The sequence below is a fragment of the Gordionus sp. m RMFG-2023 genome, chromosome 1 (assembly GCF_954871325.1).
Source record: "Gordionus sp. m RMFG-2023 chromosome 1, tfGorSpeb1-WG-v2, whole genome shotgun sequence".
Taxonomy (NCBI): domain Eukaryota; kingdom Metazoa; phylum Nematomorpha; class Gordioida; order Chordodea; family Parachordodidae; genus Gordionus; species Gordionus sp. m RMFG-2023.
The window spans coordinates 41586093-41608956 of NC_088775.1; the positions used below are offsets into that span (position 1 = coordinate 41586093).

The 22864-nt window shown below is 27.6% G+C and overlaps 1 protein-coding gene across 3 annotated transcripts in view; it reads left to right on the top strand.

Moving 5' to 3' along the window:
• The window catches only part of LOC135922693 (solute carrier family 53 member 1-like), a 91642-nt gene that overhangs the window by 30858 nt on the left and 37920 nt on the right, over nucleotides 1-22864 (top strand). For all 3 annotated transcript variants that reach the window (XM_065457128.1, XM_065457127.1, XM_065457129.1), the window contains exons 14-15: nucleotides 398-531; nucleotides 5274-5465. In XM_065457128.1, the coding sequence (XP_065313200.1) occupies nucleotides 398-531; nucleotides 5274-5465 (326 nt within the window). The remainder of the gene's footprint in view (nucleotides 1-397; nucleotides 532-5273; nucleotides 5466-22864) is intronic.

Sequence of the window (22864 nt, forward strand, 5' to 3'; positions counted from 1 at the left end):
ATTATGAATGCAAGAAAAACTTGAACTAATTAAAAATGAATTGAAATCTAAATTATTGAGAAAATAACGTTTAGAAGAGGCTTAAGCCAAACACCATATGAATAGGATGATTTAACATAAACAAGGAAATGTAAAGAAAGAGGGTTTGAATATGAAAATTAAGAAGCGGAAATACATCAGGCATGCATGGTCAAAATCCGGCCTAACGCTGTTTGGTTTCATGTAATCGGTCTTCTAGACCTTTTCAGTTTTAAAAATCGTTTGGTCTAGAATTTTGATTACACTGCATATGGCACTATAGAAAAGGAATTCTTCTTGCCTTTTCATTGTCATAAAATTTGAAGATAAATCTTGCCGTGAAAATTAATATTTTTAAATTCCCTCCTAATATTATTAGTCCTATTACTACTTTGCCATGATAGAAGATTTAGTTCTTAGATTCGCGTGGACCCTAACAGTATCTGTCGGAAAGGAAGAGTTGCTCGAAGCGGATATTCTCATTTCTATTCTCGCTCCTTTGGAGGTCTTTAGGTAATAATTTTGAGTTTGTTTTTTTCTAGCATTTTATTTCTTTCAGAATTTTGGAATAAGCCGGGGAGTCCGGAGTTGGTACACGCTTATCCTTTTATTCCTAAATACCAAAAAAATATATTACATCACATTAATAATAATTTATTCAACTCGCTCAGCCATAAAAAGGATAGTTCTTATAAAAAATTTGTTATATCACAATATTAATTTTCCTAAAAAAAGGCGGCTTAGCTCTTTCCTTCCCCCATGAATTAATTTAATATCATAAAATGTAATTATATATTTTTTTATTATAAAAGTCCAAAAAATAAAAATATAAGAAAACGATCTCGTATTTACAAATAAATGCAAATATATTAAATTTAATCCAATCATATAATTTTATCCATTTTGATAAATTTTGTAAATTGTAACTATTATTTATATTTACCATAAAGATTTCTACGAATTATTTAATTATTATTCATTATATAAGGTGTAACAGTATAATATTATGATGATTATTATTTTAGTTAAAATTTATTTTACTTTATTTATATTATATCAATTTTAAATTTATAATTCCAAAATAACTGGAATTTTAGATATTTTTTTCAAATATTTTGTATTTATACTTAATTTTTAGAAATAAAATTATATTTTACCAAAATATATATTCGAATTCAGGTCATTTAACTTTAAGCTTGTCCTGGTCCTACGGACTTCTGATTCAGTTGACTTTTTCTTAAAATTTTATTTATATAATTTATAGATGTCAATCAATATAAAATTATTAGAAGGAGATATATTAGGTGACCTCGATGACTCGGATATTGGAGAATATGTCATTGTCAAATTGATGAAACAATTTTAACTTCATCACTTCCTTACAAATTGAACGAGATAATCAAAAAGATAAAGGAAGTATTCGTATCTTAAAAGATATAAAATGGATAGCGGAAGATATCTGTATATTGGATAAAAACTATAAAACATTTTAAAAAACGATCATATAATTATAAGGGTGTGACAATAAATTTATACATATTATACCATCTTTTGTTGGTGTTGAACCGATAGAAAAAGTAAAGAAATGGTCATTGAGTGACAAAAAAAATATATACAAGTGAGTAAACCTAGTTTATCAAAAATTAACAATAAATGTTTGGTAGGAGGGGGTGACTTACACTATATGCTGGTTGGTTTGATTTATATTAAAGGAAAAATGTTTTAGCTAGGAATTGTTTTTCATCTTAGATGTATGCATGATTAATTCTTGCTATGTTGCCGGTAATTAGTGCAAAGCACGGAGATCAGATATATGAAATTAATAGAATTTAAATCGCACATAGTAAAAACGCTGTTATCACCTGAAAAAAAGAAAGCGAGAATACCATCTAAATAAGCTTGTAAAAATGTTCTGTAATATCTACGCTAATTCCAGATGTTATATATAATATACGTGATTGACCAGTTACATGTAATACCAGGTAAAGATGCTAATTATACATTACTACATATTCATGCAAAAATGTAAAAATTTATAGTCATACTCATAACTACCATAATAATTTTTAACAGATATAGAAATTGTTTGCTTGCCAACATAAATTTTTAAATAATATTCATCAAAATGTGGAGAAAGCAAAAACTTTGACACCTCATTTATTGGGTTTTAATTTTATATATTGCTTGAATGAGCTGCGTCTCATTGCAATAATAAATTTAACGACATATAGGATTTCTTCCATATCTAATTTTCTCTTATTATTTTGGGTTTTCCATGTCAAATGAGCAAGAAAATCGAAATTTTCGGCCGACCTATTTTAATTTCGGTAAAAATTTGTAGGCACGTCATATTTGTTAAAGTTATATCAAAAACGTAATTTTAGCTCAATAGCAATTATATTATCAGAATAATGGGGATTAAAGGTACAAAAATCTTCTTTTTTACCTTTTACTCTTGTTATAATTATTTTTTAAATTAAAAACCAAATAGTTTAAATATTGAATCTAATGTTAATAACTAAATCAATAAATTTCGAATATATTATGTGCTCCAATATTTTTAATTTCTATCTTTTACATTTTTCTAATAATTTATTGAATAATTAGCGCGGCTGGGTAATTATTTTAAAAAATGTCGCGATGTATAAAAAAAACGTATAGATGACATTTGATTATTTAAAAATCTTTTTAAGACATTAAAATTGATTGATATGTAAAAATAATTTTATAAATTTTTTTTAGCCATATTTAAAAATGGATTTTTTTAAAAATTTATAAATGCCTTTGAGAAATAGTATTAAAAATTATTATGTGAGCATAAATTTAAATAATTAATTTTAACTAAGAAATCATCATAATATTACACTTACCCCTTATAATGAATGATATAATTAAATATTAGATATAAAGTTCCAAAATTTAACAATTGACTAAAATTTAATGATTGGATTTCAAAAATAAAAACACATGTTATTGGTTGTTATTAAAATACGAAGTATTTTTGTTACATTTTTGTTTTATGATGTCAAATAGATCATGGGGCAGGAATAAGTTTATAAAATTTATAGCAGGGTTCTATTTCATGCAAAATTTTTGCCGAGTTCGATACTGGTCTAGTTTTGAAAAAATAGTTACAATGGGGTTCCGTCTAGGCACGCTTAACATAGACCTTGTTCGACAAAATTCTGTCCAGGTCCGGTATATAAATAATTACTAAGCTAAGTAGTTTGTTTCTTAAAGACAAAAGTTTTAAAAAGCTTTCAATAGGTTTTTTATCTAAATGTTTTACTGGTTAAAAATTTGAAAATCGGTAATCAAGTTGGAACATATGTAAATTAAATATTAATACATTAGGAGTAAGTTTGGTCATAACCTACTAGTTTTAACTTTTGTTATAATTTAATAATAAGAACCCTGGTCTATATTATTTTTAATTTAAACAATTTGGAGGGTTCGTAGCATGTTTTTGATATAAGCTAGAGCCATGCGCGGACCCTTGACAGGCATTTTATCTGAATCAGTAATACTGGAATTTGATTTAAAAATTTTAACATATAGACTCGGAGACCTTGGCAAAATGTTTAATTATTTTTTTTTCCGGTTTCCTTATAATATTGTATTAATTATTTCGGTCTTATTTTTCACGAACCAAGATCGGACCTTTTCCTAAAATAAGTAACCTAATAGTACTCGAATCTTTAGAAAAATAATCTGATCTTTCGGGGAAATCTTTTTAACAGTATTTCTTGACGCAAAAAAATATTGATGCAATAATTATTACTTTAGAAAGATTAAATAATATATCGATCGTTGTCTACATTTATAATATAAGTTTAGTGTTCTGATTTTAAATTTATAATAATTTCATAATGTTTATCAAATTATAAAGTATAAATAATATTATTTGCTTGAATAAAAATAATATAGACTATTTAATCCATTGCAAAAATATTTATAAGCTTATTTAAACCTATAAATTAATTTATGTAAGTATGTAAAAAGAACGTAATGTAATTATATAAATATGCAGGGCTATCGGAACAAAAATTTACGTCCCCTTTTCCTAAAAGGGCACGTTTTATAATGATATTCTAGCATATTATTATTTTTTATCATGAAATAAACATAAAATATTATATAAATAAAATAATATAATTATACATTTTTAATTTCAAAAACTTACCCTTTCTTATTTTAATTAGTTCGTTAACAGAGGAACGAAGAGAAATTGGTTAATCACATCAAATTTTGACAAGTCGTGTTTAGTAAAGTTTAAAAAAAAATACAAATTATATCAACAAAAGCAGCCGATTGACTAAACCGGGATTCCAGTTTAATTAGGTCTAGAAATATAAAAATATGATCACCGTAAGAAGATCCAAATACCGATTTTATGAAAATGAAGGAATTAGAGGAGATAGTCCTTATCTTGCTAAATCTTTTTAAATCTGTCGGGTGTAGATTTTTTTGCAAAAAAATGTTCTTTGGTTAGGGAGGGCACCAGAAATAGGGTGTGTATACTAACTACTTAAATCATAATTTAGAATTAGCGGTGTCTTATGCCGTAAAAAGTGTTACCCATTTTAAAGCCTTTATTGACACTATATATAGTTTATATAGCCAATCTAACAAAAATCAAAAGGGATTTGGATAAAATAGCGTCTGAATTAGGGATTCAGTTGCTAAAAATTGGATGGGTAACGTAATTTTAATTTAAATAAGTAAACTAGTCAATCATTTTACTACTAGTTCTAATTTATATATGTTTTTAATCATGAAGTAAAAAAATGATTACGAGCATAGTAAGAAATTCAATACTTTTTATAAAAATATAAAATTTTATATGAAAATATTAACATTAAAAAATTAATAATTATGAGTATTAAAACAAAATTATTGGAATACGAATGACGACGAATATCAAATTTTTTATTTGATTTAAATATATGAAAGCGATATTCGATTCCGACTTGAATATCGAATATTCTTAGGAACGCTAATTGATAAAAATAATAAAGTTTGCGCCTAAATTTAATTAAATCTTATGAGCGTGTCTAACTCCTCAGAAATTTTTGCCAAAAATTTTTTTTAAACATTTTATAAATTTAAAAAATTTAATATAATTTTAATTTTATGGACTCTAAGGTGTCGCTATAACCCCCATCTCCTCTATGACAACACCATTTATAATGTTCAATTTTTGACTTTTTTTGATTCTTCCTTTTTTCTATATTACAAAAATATTTTTCAATCAGGCGTTTCGTATGGAACTTTTTTCGCCTCGAGAACGAACATCTCAACAACTGCGGCCAGTTCCGGGCCGTTAGGGATATTTCGATTGCACCCATAGACAAGAATGATTTGGCTCTACTAGAGCGCATGATGGACGAGGAGGACGGGGTCGACACCCGTCCCAACTCTGCCACACCGCCCTTATTCTCGCCTAGGTAGGCAACTTTAAAAAATGTATTCGAATATAATACAATTACATTTCCAAAAAAAAGTATTTTAAGTGTATATACTAAATATCTGCAAAAAATCATATTAAAAAAACTTTTAACTAGGAAATTACAATAAAAATTAATCCTCATTTATGATATATTCAGTATAAGTAAAATTATGAAATGCCATTTATTCATTGTGATGAAATAAGGATTATAACATGCAGATAATGAGCATTCTAATTTGTGTTAAATAAAGAGGATAATATTAATATATTTAACCATTAGCTTACCAGCAAAAAATTTAACATCACCTACCATAGGGGCCCAATGAGCCCTTTATATAAAATTATAGGCTTTCTATATTATATTCCACATTATAATAATTTAAAAAATTATAAATTTTTACAATATGAGCAAATATAATTATTGAATGTTCATTGTATACTTTTTACCACAATTACGTCCATTTTTTCAAGTCTATGGAAAATCGTTAATTTTCTCTTTAAGCCATTGTTTTATTACCAATAGGACGCTCCATTTGAGTATACTATCTTCAAGCCGAGTCGTTTTATATCATATAGCGGAAGGCGTTAGTAGATTATATGTAATTTAAAGCTAAAATTTGAATAAAATATAATTTCCCTCTGAACTAATCAATCACTTTTATTACTTCCAATTCCTTTTGAAATTAATGAAAAACAAGGAAAATATCGGCTTACACCCAAAAGAAATTATTTAAAAAAGTAAAATATTATTCATAACAATAATAAATAAAATCTATAAACGGCTTCCATTTTAGATAGCAACAAAACAAAAGAAAATAGTATGATATCATAACTAATTGACACCTCTCCTAAGTTCTTATAATTATTTTAAAAAGTTTGAATTTATTTTTTAATTTTAATCATTTTTCTATTATAACTTAAAATTCAAATATTTGCTTTAAATTCAATTACATATAATCTACTAACGTCTTCACTTCTATATTAAACTATTCGGTTTCAAGATGATATACTTAAATGGAGGTATAAATTTTTAAATAATAAAAAAAGAAATTCAAATTTTACTCCATACCTCTCTAACTCGTTAAGAATATTCACAATCCAGTAGAAAACTACGAATATCTTTAGAATTTAATAACCTAGCATGTTGGTCGCCATAATAAAAGTCTACAGGAAATCCTCTCTGTATCTTAAATTAGGGATAAAATTTATTTCCTATTAAACTTTAATCTAGTTTACACTTACTAAACTAAGCCTCTAAAAATATGTAATAATAAAATTTACTGACACTGCCATTATTGTAAAATTCCTTTGAACTGTACTACTTAAGATAGAAAACTCTTAAATTTGTATATTATCTCCTAACATATTGCCCCTATCCATCCTATATTTCCACCTCCCATATAATCTTTTTCCAAATAACCTTTTCCTCGAAATCGCTCTTGTCATGAAATCAATCATTAAGGCTTTTTACTAGGAAGTTACCCTCCTCTCTCTAATCAATCTTATTTTTTCCACCCAATAACACACATCATTTATTTCTCTTAAATTAGGTACTTTCTCTTTTCCCTTCACTTTTGATTTTTTTCTAAACTAAACACGGAATTAATCTTCTAATCCCTATATAAATTAACACATGCTATTAAGTACCTTGATAACCTAAATCATCTTTTTAATAAAATAAATGTTATCATTATTAACAAGCTAATCATGCAAAATTATACGTACAATTTATACCCTGTAACATTTTTAAACACATTATTATATGACTAGGCCATCGGAAAACCCTCTTAATTATCCTGTTTGTCTTCATCTTTCTTTTTCTCAAAATTAAATATACAAAAATTTACAAATAATCGGCGTCTAATTGGTTTGAAGGTTTGCTTATGTTTTCACTTTACATGATGGCCTAAAGAGCAAATTAACGATTTTCCTTATAATGAATTTATGGGGTATCCCCCAACGGTTATATACCCCAAACAGTCCATAAACCCCGCTAGGACAAGGAGCGTCAAAAATATACAACTATTGGAAGTAAAGTTACAGTTGGATCAAAGTCTAAGTGATAAAGCTGTAGTTTTTCTAACGACATTGGAGTCAACTTCTGTAGATGAATGCTAGTCCTTCAAAAACGATTTATTCGCAGCTTATAAAGACCTCAAACCTTCAGCACAAGAAATTAAAGGTTATCGGAGGACACTCTTCATAAGATTGCGGAAATCATATTCAGGGAGATATGACAAACTTTTGGACAACAATACACATACTCCTTAGAAGGGACAGAATGATCTCCATTGAAAAGAAGGTCTTTGAGATTGGCAAAGATATGAAAGAAAATAGAATATTTGAGGCTTACATAAAGCTTTGTAAACCCAATAATTTCAAAAAACTTCCATCTATTACGTAACAACAAAATTATAACTGATTCAGATGAACAGATGGCAGTGTGGTTAAACCATTACATGAATATTTTTGAATCAAGGAGTCCAACCTTGATATTATCCACTAGACAAGACACCATGCAAACATCTGCAGACTTATCGTCTGAAAAAATAGTAGCTACAATAAACAAACTTAGAAACAACAAATCCACAGGGCTGGATAACATTACAGGGTAACACCTGAAGGCCGCTTCTACTACGTTATTGCAGTTTTTACTAGTAATTTTTAATAAACGATTTAATGCTACCGACTGGAACATGTCAACATTCTACAATTTCTTCTAAATTTCTAACCCAACTAAATTCAAAGATTACTAAGCTATCAGTCTTACGTCCATCGCAACAAAAATTTTCATGGTCCTTCTAAAAAAACCGTATCCTCTCTTCTACACCAAACCTTCTCCAAATTTATCTACACTAATCTTCCTTGAAAAAATATTGGTGAACCGATTTTAGCTCTGAAGATAATAATGCAAATCTGACAAATATTAGCTGCCTTTTTATTTTACCTTTATTGACTTCAACCGAGCTCTTGACAACGTTAGCCATGACTTCTTTTGAAAAATTTCAGCAGAATGCGGCATTTATAACAATATAATAAAAATCCCCTAAAACTCATACTGCTGTATTTTTATCGCCTTTAAAATCAATATTAAAGTGTCCCCATCCTTTAGAATTAAAAAAAGGCATTAGACAAGTGTGTGTATTTCCCCGTTGCTGTTTAATTTAGTTATTAACAAAATTATAAAACATGTTGGGCTACAAATTTATTAGAGCTAAGGTCCACTGATGCTTAGCAGTTACAAATAAGATGATATCTTACGCAGGATATAGTAATGATAAAAAAAAGTTTGGAAGAAACTCGTAATTTTATTATATTTTAAATTCCTTCTAAAGCCGGTCAGGATACAAACTTTAACAAACAGTGATACGCCCCTCGTATCATGCATCCATCCCAGAAAACTTCGCAGTAAGAGATAAAATGGTCAAAGTGATGAAATCCTCTAGGTATCTAGGTGAGACTTTTAACAACAAAAGGGGTTATAAAGAGGAGCTCAAATTTTGCATTTTATTAATTTTAAAGGCGGCAAAAAACTGCAGTAATAGGTTTTGAGGATTTTACGATGTTATTATCAATTCCGCATTCTGTTATGATGTTCTAAAGAGAGTCATGACTAACGTTGTCAAAGGCGCGTTTAAAGCCTATGAATGTGAAATAGAAAGTAACTTATATTAGTCGTTTTTTTGCATTATTATATTCAAGTTAAAATTGGTTCCATTATATTTCTCCCTGAACGATAGGCGCAGATAAATTTGGAGAACAGGCTTGGTATGGAAGAGAGGATGCGGTTTTTAGACGGACTATGAAAACCTTTGATTTGACCGACGTAAGAACAATGACTCTTTAATCCTTGTATTTGGTTGGTTTAAAAATTTTAGGAAAGTAGTAAAAGTTTGACATGTTCTAGCCGCATCTTCCCAGTGAGTCATATTTTATTAAAAATTAATCGTGAAATAGAAATACTTTTGAGGGATCAGCTTTCAGGTGTTCCCTAGTAATATTATCGAAACCCGGAGATTTGTTATTCCTGAGTTTGTTTATCGGGAACTATTTCAACTGATGAGAAGTTCGCAGAAGATTCCTCGGCGTCTCGACTAGTGGATTATAGCCAGGTTGATCTCCTTGATTCAAAAATAACAATGTAATGGTCTAACCACAGCGCCATCTGTTCATCTGTGTCAGCAATTGGTTTGTTGTTGTCTAGCGTTATAGATGGAAGTTTCTTGAAGACATTAGCTTTACAAAAGTATTTGAGCTCAAATATTACATTTTCTCTATGTCTATCTATTTCGAGAATCTTTTTTTGCATTATAGATCCTTTTTCCCTCCTAAGGAGTATGTGTATTGTTGTCCAGTGGCTACTGTCGCATCTTTCGTGTAATCTGAGTTCTGCTATCTTGCGAACTTTTATATCTTGAAGAAAACTCATAATAAATGGTCAATGGTAAATTTTTATTCTCAATTCTTGTATATATTATGGTGAATTCCATATCAAATCAACAAAAAAAAGTCGATTTTCAACCCGACCCCCTTCAATTTTTCTTAAATTTTGTATACTGGTAGTAGGGCTGGGAACCAATAGTAAAAACCCAATATTAACAAAATATTGTATTGGTATTGGGTCTAAAATATTGGTATTGGTTTAAACAATATTTTCTATTTCTTGTATTGGTATTGCTATTGGTATTGGTTTATATTGGTATTGGTTTAAATTCAAATTACTAATTAAAAGAATAGAAATAGTGATTATAAAACCCTTAATTTCTAATTTTAAATAAACATGGGAAAAAAAATCATGATACCATAAAATCAGGGCTAAGAACCAACTCTCAAAATTTTACTGAATTCAAATTCTTTTTTTAAACTAGGAATTTATTAGGTGATGTGAATATAAAAAATTTTGATTTATTCTTGTATTTTTTGTATCAACAATAATAAACGTATTGATTTTGAACCATTTTATTTATCACAAAGAACATAGCAAAATAAGTAAACTAAAAATGTAACATAACTGTCTATTTATACAAAATATAATGCAAAATAATGATATAATTTTAATATAAGAAAAGGAAATAATTTTATGTATTTAAGAAGAATCTTGCATGCGCATCTAACTTTTTAGGCACAAGCAAGCTTGTATAGTATGCTCATCTAGTGAACAACGTTGGTCTGTTATAACATACCGTCCTTCTGAAAAAGCCCTTTCAGAGCTAGATGAGGTGGCCGGAATTGCTAGATAATCTCTGGCAATTTTTGATTATTTATTTTATAAATATTGTATTCATTAGTAAGATATCCAATAAGAGTTTCCATATTATTATGCTTTAATAAATGACTTGATAGTTTAAATCTTGGGCCAATCATTGTTGAAATAATAAAGAGGTGTTTATTATAATTATAGTATTTATTAAGTTTTGTTAAGGCAGCTAAAGAAGCTATTTTAAAATAGCATTAGGATATAACTCTCCACATGCTCAAAAATACTGGAATATAAAGGAATAATTGTTGAAATTGTTGGAGTATTAGCACATGAGGCCATCTCTGTAGAAAAATTAAATGGTTCCAGAAATTCTCGGTATATTTCTATATTATTCCAGGCTAAGGCACTAATATAATTTTCTTGATTGGTATTTTGTAAATGATTGGTATATGTTGTCAAATAGGGTTTGAGCAATATTGCTCTTTCAAGCATTTGGTATGTTGAATTCCAACGTGTTGGTATATCCAAAATTTGAGGAAATTTTAAGTGTGGATTTTTTTCAAGATATATTTTTTCGAGTTTATTAAATTTAGATATAGAAAGTTTAAAAATTTTTAAAAAATTTCTTATTTTTTTTAAAGTTGTATTCAAGGGTTCCAATGCAGCCATGACAGCCAAATGTATAATATGGCAAAAGCATTTGCACACACACATTATCAAAATTATCTTTTTGTTTTAAAATTTTTAGAAATGCTAAATTATTAATTGCATTGTCTAATGTAATGCAAAAAAAATCAATTTCAAATTTTACTTTTAATACAGAATTAAAAATATTAAAAATATTAATAGAAGTGCTGATTTAAAAGGAATAAACAAAAAATACAATTAGAAATTTTTAAACATAATTATACATGTTTTTAGGTACATTTTTACTATAAGCTCTTTTTAGAGCCATCGATATTTTTAAATTTACATTTTATATTGTATTGTATTTTTTATAATTACAAATTGTATCAAAATCTAATAAATGATTATTTAATTTAAAATCATTATCAATATAATGAATTGTTATGCCCATAAAGGGTATTTTATTTGGAGAGGACCAAATGTTTATTGTTAAGGAAAATTTAGATGTAATGTTAGAAAGTACAGATTTTAAATTGATAAAAGAACTATGATAATGTTTCATAATTTCTATTTTTAGTGTTTTTCTAGAAACTAATGTTAGTGAAGGGTTACAATATGCTATTAAATTTTTAAAAGTGATATCCTCAACTATTGAAAAGGCTAAATTATTTTGAATGAAAAAGTTTATAATTAAATTATTTAAATTAGCTTTATTATTATTATTAAGTAAAAATGATTTTATTGTCTTAATTTTTTTACTGCCAATATTTATTTGCTCACATTTCTTATATAATGTTGGGTGGATGGATTTAAGATGTGTCCATAATCCTGAGGTTCCAAAATTGGGAAGTGATATTTTTTTTTACATTTATTACAAATTGCCTTTTTTTTATTATCACAAGTAGTATAAAATTCCCAGATTTTTGCTGAATTTCGTCTTTTATTAGATATTGATAATTCTTCTTGTTCCTTATCGCTATTATTATTAGTACCAACAGCATCTATATTTATTAACTCTATTTGGTCTTCATTTATTATAATATCCTAAATAAATAGATAAAATTGATAGATATCATGTAAAAAATTTACTTCCATAATAAAAAATAAACTATAATTATAAATAACAGAAATATTGATATCACAGTAGTATTTGGAAGAAATAACAGATGTAATCAGTTTTTGCAATGAAAGTAAAAAAAATACCACGATATAATTATCCACGATAAACCCAAATAATTATGATATTTTTAATATTGGTATTGGTATTGGTTAAAATTGTATTTAAACAATATATCAAAACCAATATATTTAGGTAATTGGTATTGGTATTGGTTGTAAAAGCAATACCAATATTTAAATATATATTGGTTTATATTGGTATTGGTATTGTAAACCAATATTATATTGGTATTGGTCCCACCCCTAACTGGTAGTATATACTATAACTAAGAAAAATGAAATTTTACCTTCCAACACTGTTTACCCGCTAAGATATGGCCGTTTATAGCGCGGAGAAATGGTACATTTTTGACAAATTGTACCTCATTTATTTTCAAATATCTCGATAAATAATTATGTTAGAAAAATAATTTAAATATTATTTTGTAGCTTAATAAAAGTTCTTTAAAATGACATAAAAATAAATATGATGGACAGTTTATTAATATCGAAAACCGGATGTGTAAAACCGGAAATGGTCATAGAAAAAAAAGATATTTTTTTTCAAATTTTTTTTTCTCTGCATTATATTTGTACAAAATCCTAGACTGGGATGAACATGGGTTTAGGAGTTATCACTCTTTATATGGCTAAAATTGAACAAATTTAACATTAATATCATCATATTTTAATTTAATGAATAGTTATGAAATAATTATGTCTAAATGATAGGCCCTTACTTTTTTTTTATCGTTATAAAAAAAATTTGATATAGGTGGCTGGGATAATGAGCTGTTTAAAACTTTAGTTAAATTTTATCTCGAAATTAAAATTACTTGACAAAATAATTTTAAATATTTTATTTAGCATAAAATAATATACCAAAATTGAAATTCCACAATAAATTTTCCCCCATATATTCAAAATTAAAAGAAAGGCTTAATATATTATTTGACGAGAATTCTATAGATTATAAAACATTCAAACAATGGATAGCAGTTGATCGAACTACCCTCGAAACACTGACAAAATCCGCTGACGAATTTGTAGATTATTTAATTGACAATTTAATTCCTCATTTGTTTATAGCTTCACGATAATCATTAATTCGAAACTTTTAAAAATTTATTTTAAATGATGGCGAATTCTTAGTTATTGCAGACTATTCAGAAAACTATGCATTTGTAGTGCAGTACCATGCACAAGGATTTAATCAGACCAATAATCAAGCCACTATCAACTCTTTTATAATTTATTACCGTGAGAACAACATAATAAAACATGTAAATTTAGTGGTTATATCAGATTGTTTAAAGCACAACACATGTTCATTTTATTTATTTTAAAAATTGATCCTTTATTATTTTTCTGATGGAGCAGTAACCAATATAAAAATAAAAGATTTCATTAATCTCTACAATCATGAAAATGATTTTGGGATAAAGGCTGAGTGACATTTTTTGAAACCGCACAAGGTAAAAATCCATGCGACTTTTTGGGGGCCATTACTAAACGGTTAGCAGCTCGAGCAAACTTGCAACGTCCATATGAACATCACATATTGATAACAATAGATTTATTTAACTATGCAAGAAATGATATCTATGGGGTAAATTATATATTTGTGAGCAATAATGAATATATGAAGATAGAAAGTCATCTTGAAAGCAGATTTTTGAGAGCAAAGAGAATTTCTGGAACACAAAGTTCCAAACTTTTATTCCCCTAGACGAAAACAAAAGTCATAATTTATTAAAATTCCTTGGATGATTATAATATATGATATATTTTAATTATAAATTTTTGATTGTATTATATACAGAGTTGGCAAGTCGGTCAATTGACAAGAGGAGTATTTGACCTGTCAAATACTCTAAAAAATTTAAAGGAAAAACGATGTAAATACATGTGATCACAATGTTTGCTTATTTTTTGTGTTCACAATATCAAGAGGAGAACTCACTAGTATTGAAATTAATGAAGTATGTGATATAATTCAAGAATTAGCTATTTTACAAGATAGTGATGACCAAAATATTTTAAGTTATATAATTAATTTGAGAAGAAAAAACAGCATGTTTAATATAGCAATCTATGTGGAAAGTAGTAATTTCCAGAAACAATCAATTCCGACCTCAAGTTAATAGATTAAACTTTGTCCACCATGCCCATTAAGAGACTAACAATTCCTAGTTCTACTTCTTCTTTAGAAAGAAATAGGTCGATTTGGGTTAATATTCTTATGAAAATAGAAATCGATTGAAGATCTAAGACATCAGGAAAATTGATTAAAAAATATTAAATAATTAAAATATGATGATATTAATGTTAAATTTGTTCAATTTTAGCCATATAAAAAGTGATAACTCCTAAACCCATGTTCATCCTAGTCTAGGATTTTGTACAAATATAAAGCAGTGTGATTCTATCTATAGAAAAAAATTTTTGAAAAAAATTCCTTTTTTTTCCTATGGCCATAACCGGTTTTACACATCCGGTTTTCGATATTAATCAAATGTCTATCATATTTATTTTTATGTCATTTTAAAGAACTTCTATTAAGCTACAAAATAAAATATAAATTATTTTTCTAACTTAATTATTTCTCGAGATATTTGAAAATAAATGAGGTGCATTTTGTCAAAAATGTACCATTTTTCCGCGCTTTAAACGGCCATATCTTAGCGGGTAAACAGTGTTGGAAGGTAAAATTTCATTTTTTTTCTTAGTTATAGTATATATTACCAGTATACAAAATTTAAGAAAAATTAAAGGGGGTCGGGTTGAAATCTTGGTTGATTTGATATGGAATTCACCATATTATATACTATTCTATAATTATTCAATTTAACTTCTAAAATTAATCAATTTAACTTCTATAATTATTCAATTTAACTTCTATAATTATTCAATTTAACTTCTATATTCAATTTAACTGACCTTTTATATAATATTAAATATAAATATACATATTATTGTATGACAAATATATTCAAATTAGTGATCTGCATCGGGCCTAATTTTTCAAGCCCGGCCCGAAATTTTTTTTAGAAAAGTTTTGCCGGCCCGCCCGAACCCGAAATTTTTTTAAAAAGTTTTGCCGGCCTGGCCCGAACCCGAAATTTTTTTAAAAAAAATTTACCGACCCAGCCCGGCCCGAATTTATCAAAATAAAAGACATATGTTATAAGTAGTTTAGTTTCAATAAATAAAATCAAATATTTTTATTTTACATAAAAAATTCAATATAAAATTGATAAATTTAGATATATTTATAAAAATATTAAGGTCCGACCCGACCCGGCCCGAATTTTTTTAAAAATATTAGGCCCGGCCCGAACCCGATTATTTTAAATAGAATTAGGCCCGAACGGGCTTGGGCCGGATACGGGCTGAGCCTAACTTTGTAGATCTCTAATTCAAATAACGTTGAATATTATAACCTTTATAAATTATAACATCTTATTTACCACCAAATTAAAGTTCGTCTATTATCTTTTTGTTTGCTTTCGTTCCCTCGTTGGATATCGATTTTTAATTACTTCTTGACTTGGTTTAATTGTTTCTACTATTTTATCTTCTAGCTTTATATTGTCATCTTCCCTTGTTTAGTTTTTCAGTATGTTTTCATACTATTATTTTTTTTTCTTCTTATAATAGAATTTAGCTTTTGATATATTATCTTTCCTTCATGCAATCCTTTTTTAATTGGGTTTTTTTATCCAAACATGGTTTTCTCCAAAATATTTATGTATTCCTTTGTCCAACTGGTTAGATTTCACTACAGTAGTTTCTAATTTTTCAATAATATAAGGTTTTGACCCAGTCCAATAATGTATTTAGTCTCCCCCATAAATAGTTTTCTTTGTATTCGCCCCATTGATGGGTGTTCTGAATTTCTATGTAAATATCACTTCATTGAGCATTTTTCCCAATCATTCGTTTATTCTCTATTTCCGAAATATCGATTTTTGATAATGCATCTACTAAACCATTACTTCTCGGATGAAACGGTGTAGTTTTTATGTGTTGTATATTCTTGTTTTTACACCAATTATAAAATTCATTTGAAATAAATTGTGAACCATTGTCGGTTTTATTGACGTTGAATACCATATCGAGTAACTGATTTTTCTAATCTATTAAATTCTTGTCTTTAATTCTATTGATCTTGATCCATTTTAGTATGCATCAATTCCTATTAGCCAATAAAATCCGTCTAGTGGTCTGGCAAAATCTAAATGTACCCTTTCCCACGATTGTGCTGGCGGATTCCACGGGTATACGGCAACACCTGGTATATCTCTGCGTTGTTTTTGACATCCTATACAGCTGTTAACTAGTTTTTCAGTATGCAATATATGTAAAACTCTTTTTTGAAGTTAGTACGGAATGATTAATCTGCCATTCAAAAACAAAGTACCATCGTCATTTTATATTTCATCTATTCTTGTTCTAAAAGCTTATAATTCTGGTGCTTTATTTTGTATATTTGTACCATTTATTAATATTTTTACTCTTCTTAAGATTGGATTTTTTGCGGTTTATTTTCTAAGTTCTTTTTTTAGATAGAGTATAAGTAAGATTTCTTATATAAATCACTGTTTTATTTTCAATTGTTATTCTATAATCATTTTTCTCTATTGGATTTCGCGATAAACCATCTGCAATTATATTATTAGCACCTTTCATGTACATAATATCTTAATCACGGATAATTTATAGGCCCAACAAAATAATCTTTGATTTGTTAACAAACTTAAATATCTTTTATTGCCATTTATCTTTATTAGAGGTTTATGGTCTGTTTGTCTTACGTCAATACAAATAGTTATGAAATTTTTCTACACCGTTTATTATCGCTTTGCCTTCTTTGTCAATTGTAGAAAAATCTTTTCAGCATCTTGTAAAATCTTGGGTGTACGCTATTGGAAATTTATATTTTTGCAGGAGTACAGCTCTAAATCCTTGGTTAGATACATCTATTTTCTGTTACAATTCCTTTTGCTTTCCCAAATAATGTATCATCTTTTTTAGTCCAATTCCATTTAACATTTTTACTAGTTTTATTATGTAATTCGGCGATAATTCCATGCAAATTTGGTATGAACCGTGTATGAAAGTTTAGTATACCTAAAAATGATTTTATGTCATGTCTATCTTTTGGAGTTGGATATTTTTGTATTGCTATTATTTTCTTTTTATCTGGGTGTATTCCATTTTCATCTATTATGTATCCAAAATGTGATACTTTTTCTTTCATAAAATTTATTTTGCTTTTTTTGACTTTTAATCCCGCATTTTGAAATTTTGTAAGGACTTGTTTTATATTCTCTGCATGTTCTATATCATTTTTTCCTGTGCTTATAACATCTTCTAAATAAACTGCTGTATCTTTACAGTCACCCAGTAAATCGTCCATATATCGTTGAAATATTATTCGTGAGCTAATCAAATAATCGTAATAACGGTAATATCCATTTGGTGTTACCATAGTTAAAAATTCTTGCGATTCTTCAATACTCATATGTAGATATACTTTTAGATCATGTTGTATACTTATTTCCATTAGCGATCTTTGCGATTAATTCTTCAAACGTAGAATGTGATAGTCTTCTAGTAAAAATATATTCAATGTTAATGTTACTTTGAAATAATCATAGTTCACCTGAAGTTTAACATACCACTACCATTAGAGTACTTCAGGTTATTCTTGCTGCTGATGAATCTATTTTCTTGATGTTATTTTCTTCCAAACGTTTCAGTTCAATTTCTACTTTTAAAGGCAACGGTATTCTTTTTGTTTTGCTTTTGTATTTTCTTCTTATTGTAGTTTTACTGGTTCTACATTTTCCTAATTTATTAACAAACACAATAGCAAATTTTTTATATAGTTTTTCAATATTCACGTTTCCATTACCATTATTATTATATTTATTGTTGATCATATTGACTTTTACCTTTGTTGATAACGATTTAAATTCTATAATCCATGGAAATACAAATAACGCTGCATGATTTGTTTTTGTAATAAATAACGGAAGCCATTTTATTTTATCATCTAATTGAACCTTTACATAAGCTTCTTTCATAATTTTTTTGTACTGTTTCCTTATGTAATTGGAGCTTTAACCATTCTAAGTTTTGGCCTCCCAATTTTATTCCACATTTTTTAATGGTTACTGTTGAATCTGTATCATATTATTTTAATTTTGGTTGTTTATTAATACCATAATTGTTGGGTGTTGTCCATATTTATAGACTTTTATTTATCGAGAAATTTGAATCTTTGTCGTTACTATTGTAATTTATACCGTAAACTTTTCCTCCATTTTTTCCACACACGGCAAAGTGGTTTTATCTCTTAAATTTGCTGCACGTTTTTCTGTATGCTGGACAATTCCTAATAGCATGAAAACGATTACAAAAATAGCATGGTTTTCTTGTATTATTATTCGTGTGGTAGTTATTATAACCTTGAACTGTTTTTTACGTATGTTTTATTATCATTTTGATACAGCCGATTATTATTATCATTTTGATTTAATCGTTTATTATTATCAATATGTTTAGTCGTCTTTTGGATTTTATAAACCATTTTAGTATTATTTATTTCTAAGTCGACCCCTGTTCCATCGCTAAAGCCATTTCTATACTTTGTTTAAACTTAACGGGTGCTCATTGTTTCTAGTATGGTATCTTAACTGTAGTTCTCTATCTAGTTGGCATCTTTAATCTAACGATTAATTGATTTTGAATTCCTAGTTCTATATTATCTTCAAATTCACATCTACGGGCTAGATTTATATTTTTTTAAATAACTCATTACTGAATCTGTTGGTCCGCGACTTAATCTAATAAAATCAATTCTTGATGCTAAGACAGTTCTTTCGTCTTTAAAAAGTTGTTTTGCAATTTTTTATAAATCTGCCCATACAACATCATCAATTTTCCTTGGAAATAGTAATTTTTTTATATCTGTTATTATATTTATTCCTCCATATGCTATGAAAAGTTGCGTCTGTTTGAGGAATATTATTTACTTTCAAAATATATTTAATATAATCCAAAAAATCATCTAAAGAAGCTTCCTCTTTACGAAATTCGTTTAATGTAATTTTTGAAATATCACCCATTTTTTTTATTTCGTTGCCAATTTTATATCTTGAAGAAAACTCATAATATATGGTCAATGGTAACTTTTTATTCTCAATTCTTGTATATGTATATATACTTTTCTATAATTCAATTTAACTGACCTTTTATATAATATTAAATACAAATATGCTATATTATTGTATGACAAATATATTATTCAAATATCGTTGAATATTATAACCTTTTCTAATATATAAAATATAATACTAAACGTGTCCTCGGATAACCATTCACCCTCGGAATAGAGTTATTATTGGGGAGGTCTTTGCCCTCGAATAAATTGTTTTTAAAGGGCATCCAGCTTTCAACAGAAGTTGACAGATGACGCTTGGAATATTGCCGCATTTTCGCTTAAACTTTGCCTTAATTACAACTTCATTTCTGGTCATTGTATGTTTTTGGCATTTCTGGTCCAGGGGAGGTTTATGGACTGGTTTAGGATATTTTGAGAGTTCCCCCATATATTTCTTACCGTAATACTTGCTTTAACTAACTTATGATCAGAAATATTTATGTTTGGTATTGCTTTCACTTCCGTGAACCAACCATGAATGTTTGAGATGAGGAAATTGATTTGTGATTTAGTGTTGTTCCTTTTGAAAGTCATGGTATTATTTTCACTGTTATAATATATATCTAATTTATCTAAGTTTAAAAAACGATTACACTATTTTTATTAAATAGAAAATTTAATCGATCTATTATTAATTTTGAATGGTGAATCTTATTGGTTCTTACCTATAAAATAAACCAAAATGGAATCATATTTGATTTTTGTTCCCGATTTTGAGGTTGCTCTGCACATGCCAGGATCTTTCTATTATCATCTCTGTTAGGTTGCGAAATCTGCATCTAGTTATTTGAGGCTATCTATAAATGAAAGTCTGTCACTCCTGTTTGGAAGGGTATAAACGTTTATTAGAATTGTACGTTTAAAACAGGTATTTAGGTACAAAAGAACCACATCTTTCAGACATGGGTACAAACTTATCAACGTGTTTATGTATTCTCTTACTGATTAGGAAGGCAACCCCCGATTAATTATTAGAAGTACCGGAATTATATATGATAAAGTGGTTATATATTATTATTGCGGGGGGGGGGGGATTTCTTATACTGCTATTACATCTATTTTTCATAAGTCTAAGATTGTTAATTTGCTCCTTAAGCCATTTATGTCAAGAGAGGACATGAGCAAGTTACCTTTAAAACCTATCGGACGCTTTCGATTATTTGTAAATTACAGTGTGTGACAAGAAAAATGGGAGAAGAAAATAAAAAAAAGTTTTGGTGCAGAATTTGACGCTGAGTTCGAATCCGTTTTCCAAATTTTCCCTACACGTCAAGTTTTAAAAATATTATCGTATAAAGACAACTTTTCGAAATCTCAAAAATGGTAAAATTATATATTTTAAAAAGTATCGAATAAAATTCTCTGAAAATTGGTGATAGTGTTAAACTTATATTTCTTTATAAATTTACTAATTTTTTATAATTTTTTATCGATTGGTTTTTGAGAAAAATGGTAAAGAATTTCGTTTTAGGGGTCCTAAGTTTTCAATTTAAATTACTTTCAAAATTATTAACTTTAGAAGATAAATTTTATATAATTTTGCTTCAAATATGCTCAAGATTATATATTAATTCTAATTATGTTTCAAAAGTACTCTATGCCATGAAAATTCAACCAAAATCTATAAATTAAAAAAGTCGGTACAGATATTTTCGAACTTTTAAATTTGTACACTTTTATTGAATTATCTCTGCATAAAGCATTTTTAAAGCAAAATTAAGGTAATATATCTTTTTTAGTTGTATTTAGTAATATTTTATGCATTTATGATCAATTTATACCAAAATCAGATATCTGTACCCACTTTTTTAATTTGTACTCTTTTTGAATTGAGCATTTTTGAAGCAAAATTCATTTAAAATGCAATAATTGGTAATTTTTTCATATTTTTTATTAATATTTATCTTTTTTAGATGTATTTAAGAATATTTAAGAATTATTTTTTTTCGCGCTTAATTTTTCATAAACATTTAATTTCTTTCATTAATTTTTTTTGAAAACGAAAACCACAATAAATAAATAAAATGTAAGCTATATTAAAAAGATTTTATAAATAAAAGTAAATTTAAAAAATCGTGGGACCGGGATTTTCAGGTTGGTTGACGTTGGGACCGGTTTTTATCTTGGTCATCATCCAGGATAATTTTAGTAATTTACTTTATTGTTTAAATGTCACAATTCACAAAATAATAAAACTACGCACAATAATTATTCATAAAAGAAAGGTATTTTAAATTTCACAAAAAAAGAAAAATCTTTCATAAAAAATATATCTGCAGAAAAAAAATATTTTTCCAACCTTTATAATTTTTGAAACAAAGAGAAAAAAAAAGGTTGTTATTTAATCGCGATACAATCATTCTTGAAACTGGTTAGTGTGTCCCCATTAATCGTTAATTCACTTTTCAGAATTTCTATAAAGGGTATAACATTGCTAATTGAACATGATTCCGCACTTATTTTTTTTGTTATCCTCTGAATTGGTTCCAAAAAATTAATTACCTTTTCTGCTAATTCCCACTCATATAATGAGAGATTTCTCAAATTAGGATTATCAATAATGAACAGCTCCCCCTTTTTTGTTCTATCAATCGTTAGCATGTAATAGGTAGAATTCCAACGGGTTGGCGCGTCCTGGTTTAATTTGTGCCTAGTTTCAGACTCAATCGAATTTGGATTTCTTTTAGATTATTTTGTAAAATAGAAGAGTTTAAAGTGGACTACTATTTTTCTTACACAAACAAGCATTTAAATGATAGATCTTGTGATAAAATTGCTGCCTGAACAACTAATTGCAAACCATGGGCAATACAGGAAACGCTTTGAAATTTCCCGTTTTCCATACCCTAAGCTATATTGGGTGCATTATCTCTAATGATTAGGTATATTTTATTTTTATTTATCCCTCAATAATTAATCATTTCATCTAAAATTTGAACAATGTTTATTGCTGTATGCGATTCATTAAATGTTTTTACATATAAAACTCCATTAGTTTGTTTAAAGTTTTGGTTTATATAATGGCATGTTAATAAGATATGAGAATTAGTGATATGCATCGGGCCTAATTATTCAAGCCCGGCCTAGACCGATATTTTTTTATAAAGTTTTGCCCGATCCGGCCAAAATCCGAAATTTTTTTTAAAAAATTTTGCCTGCCCGGCCCGAATTTATATATATA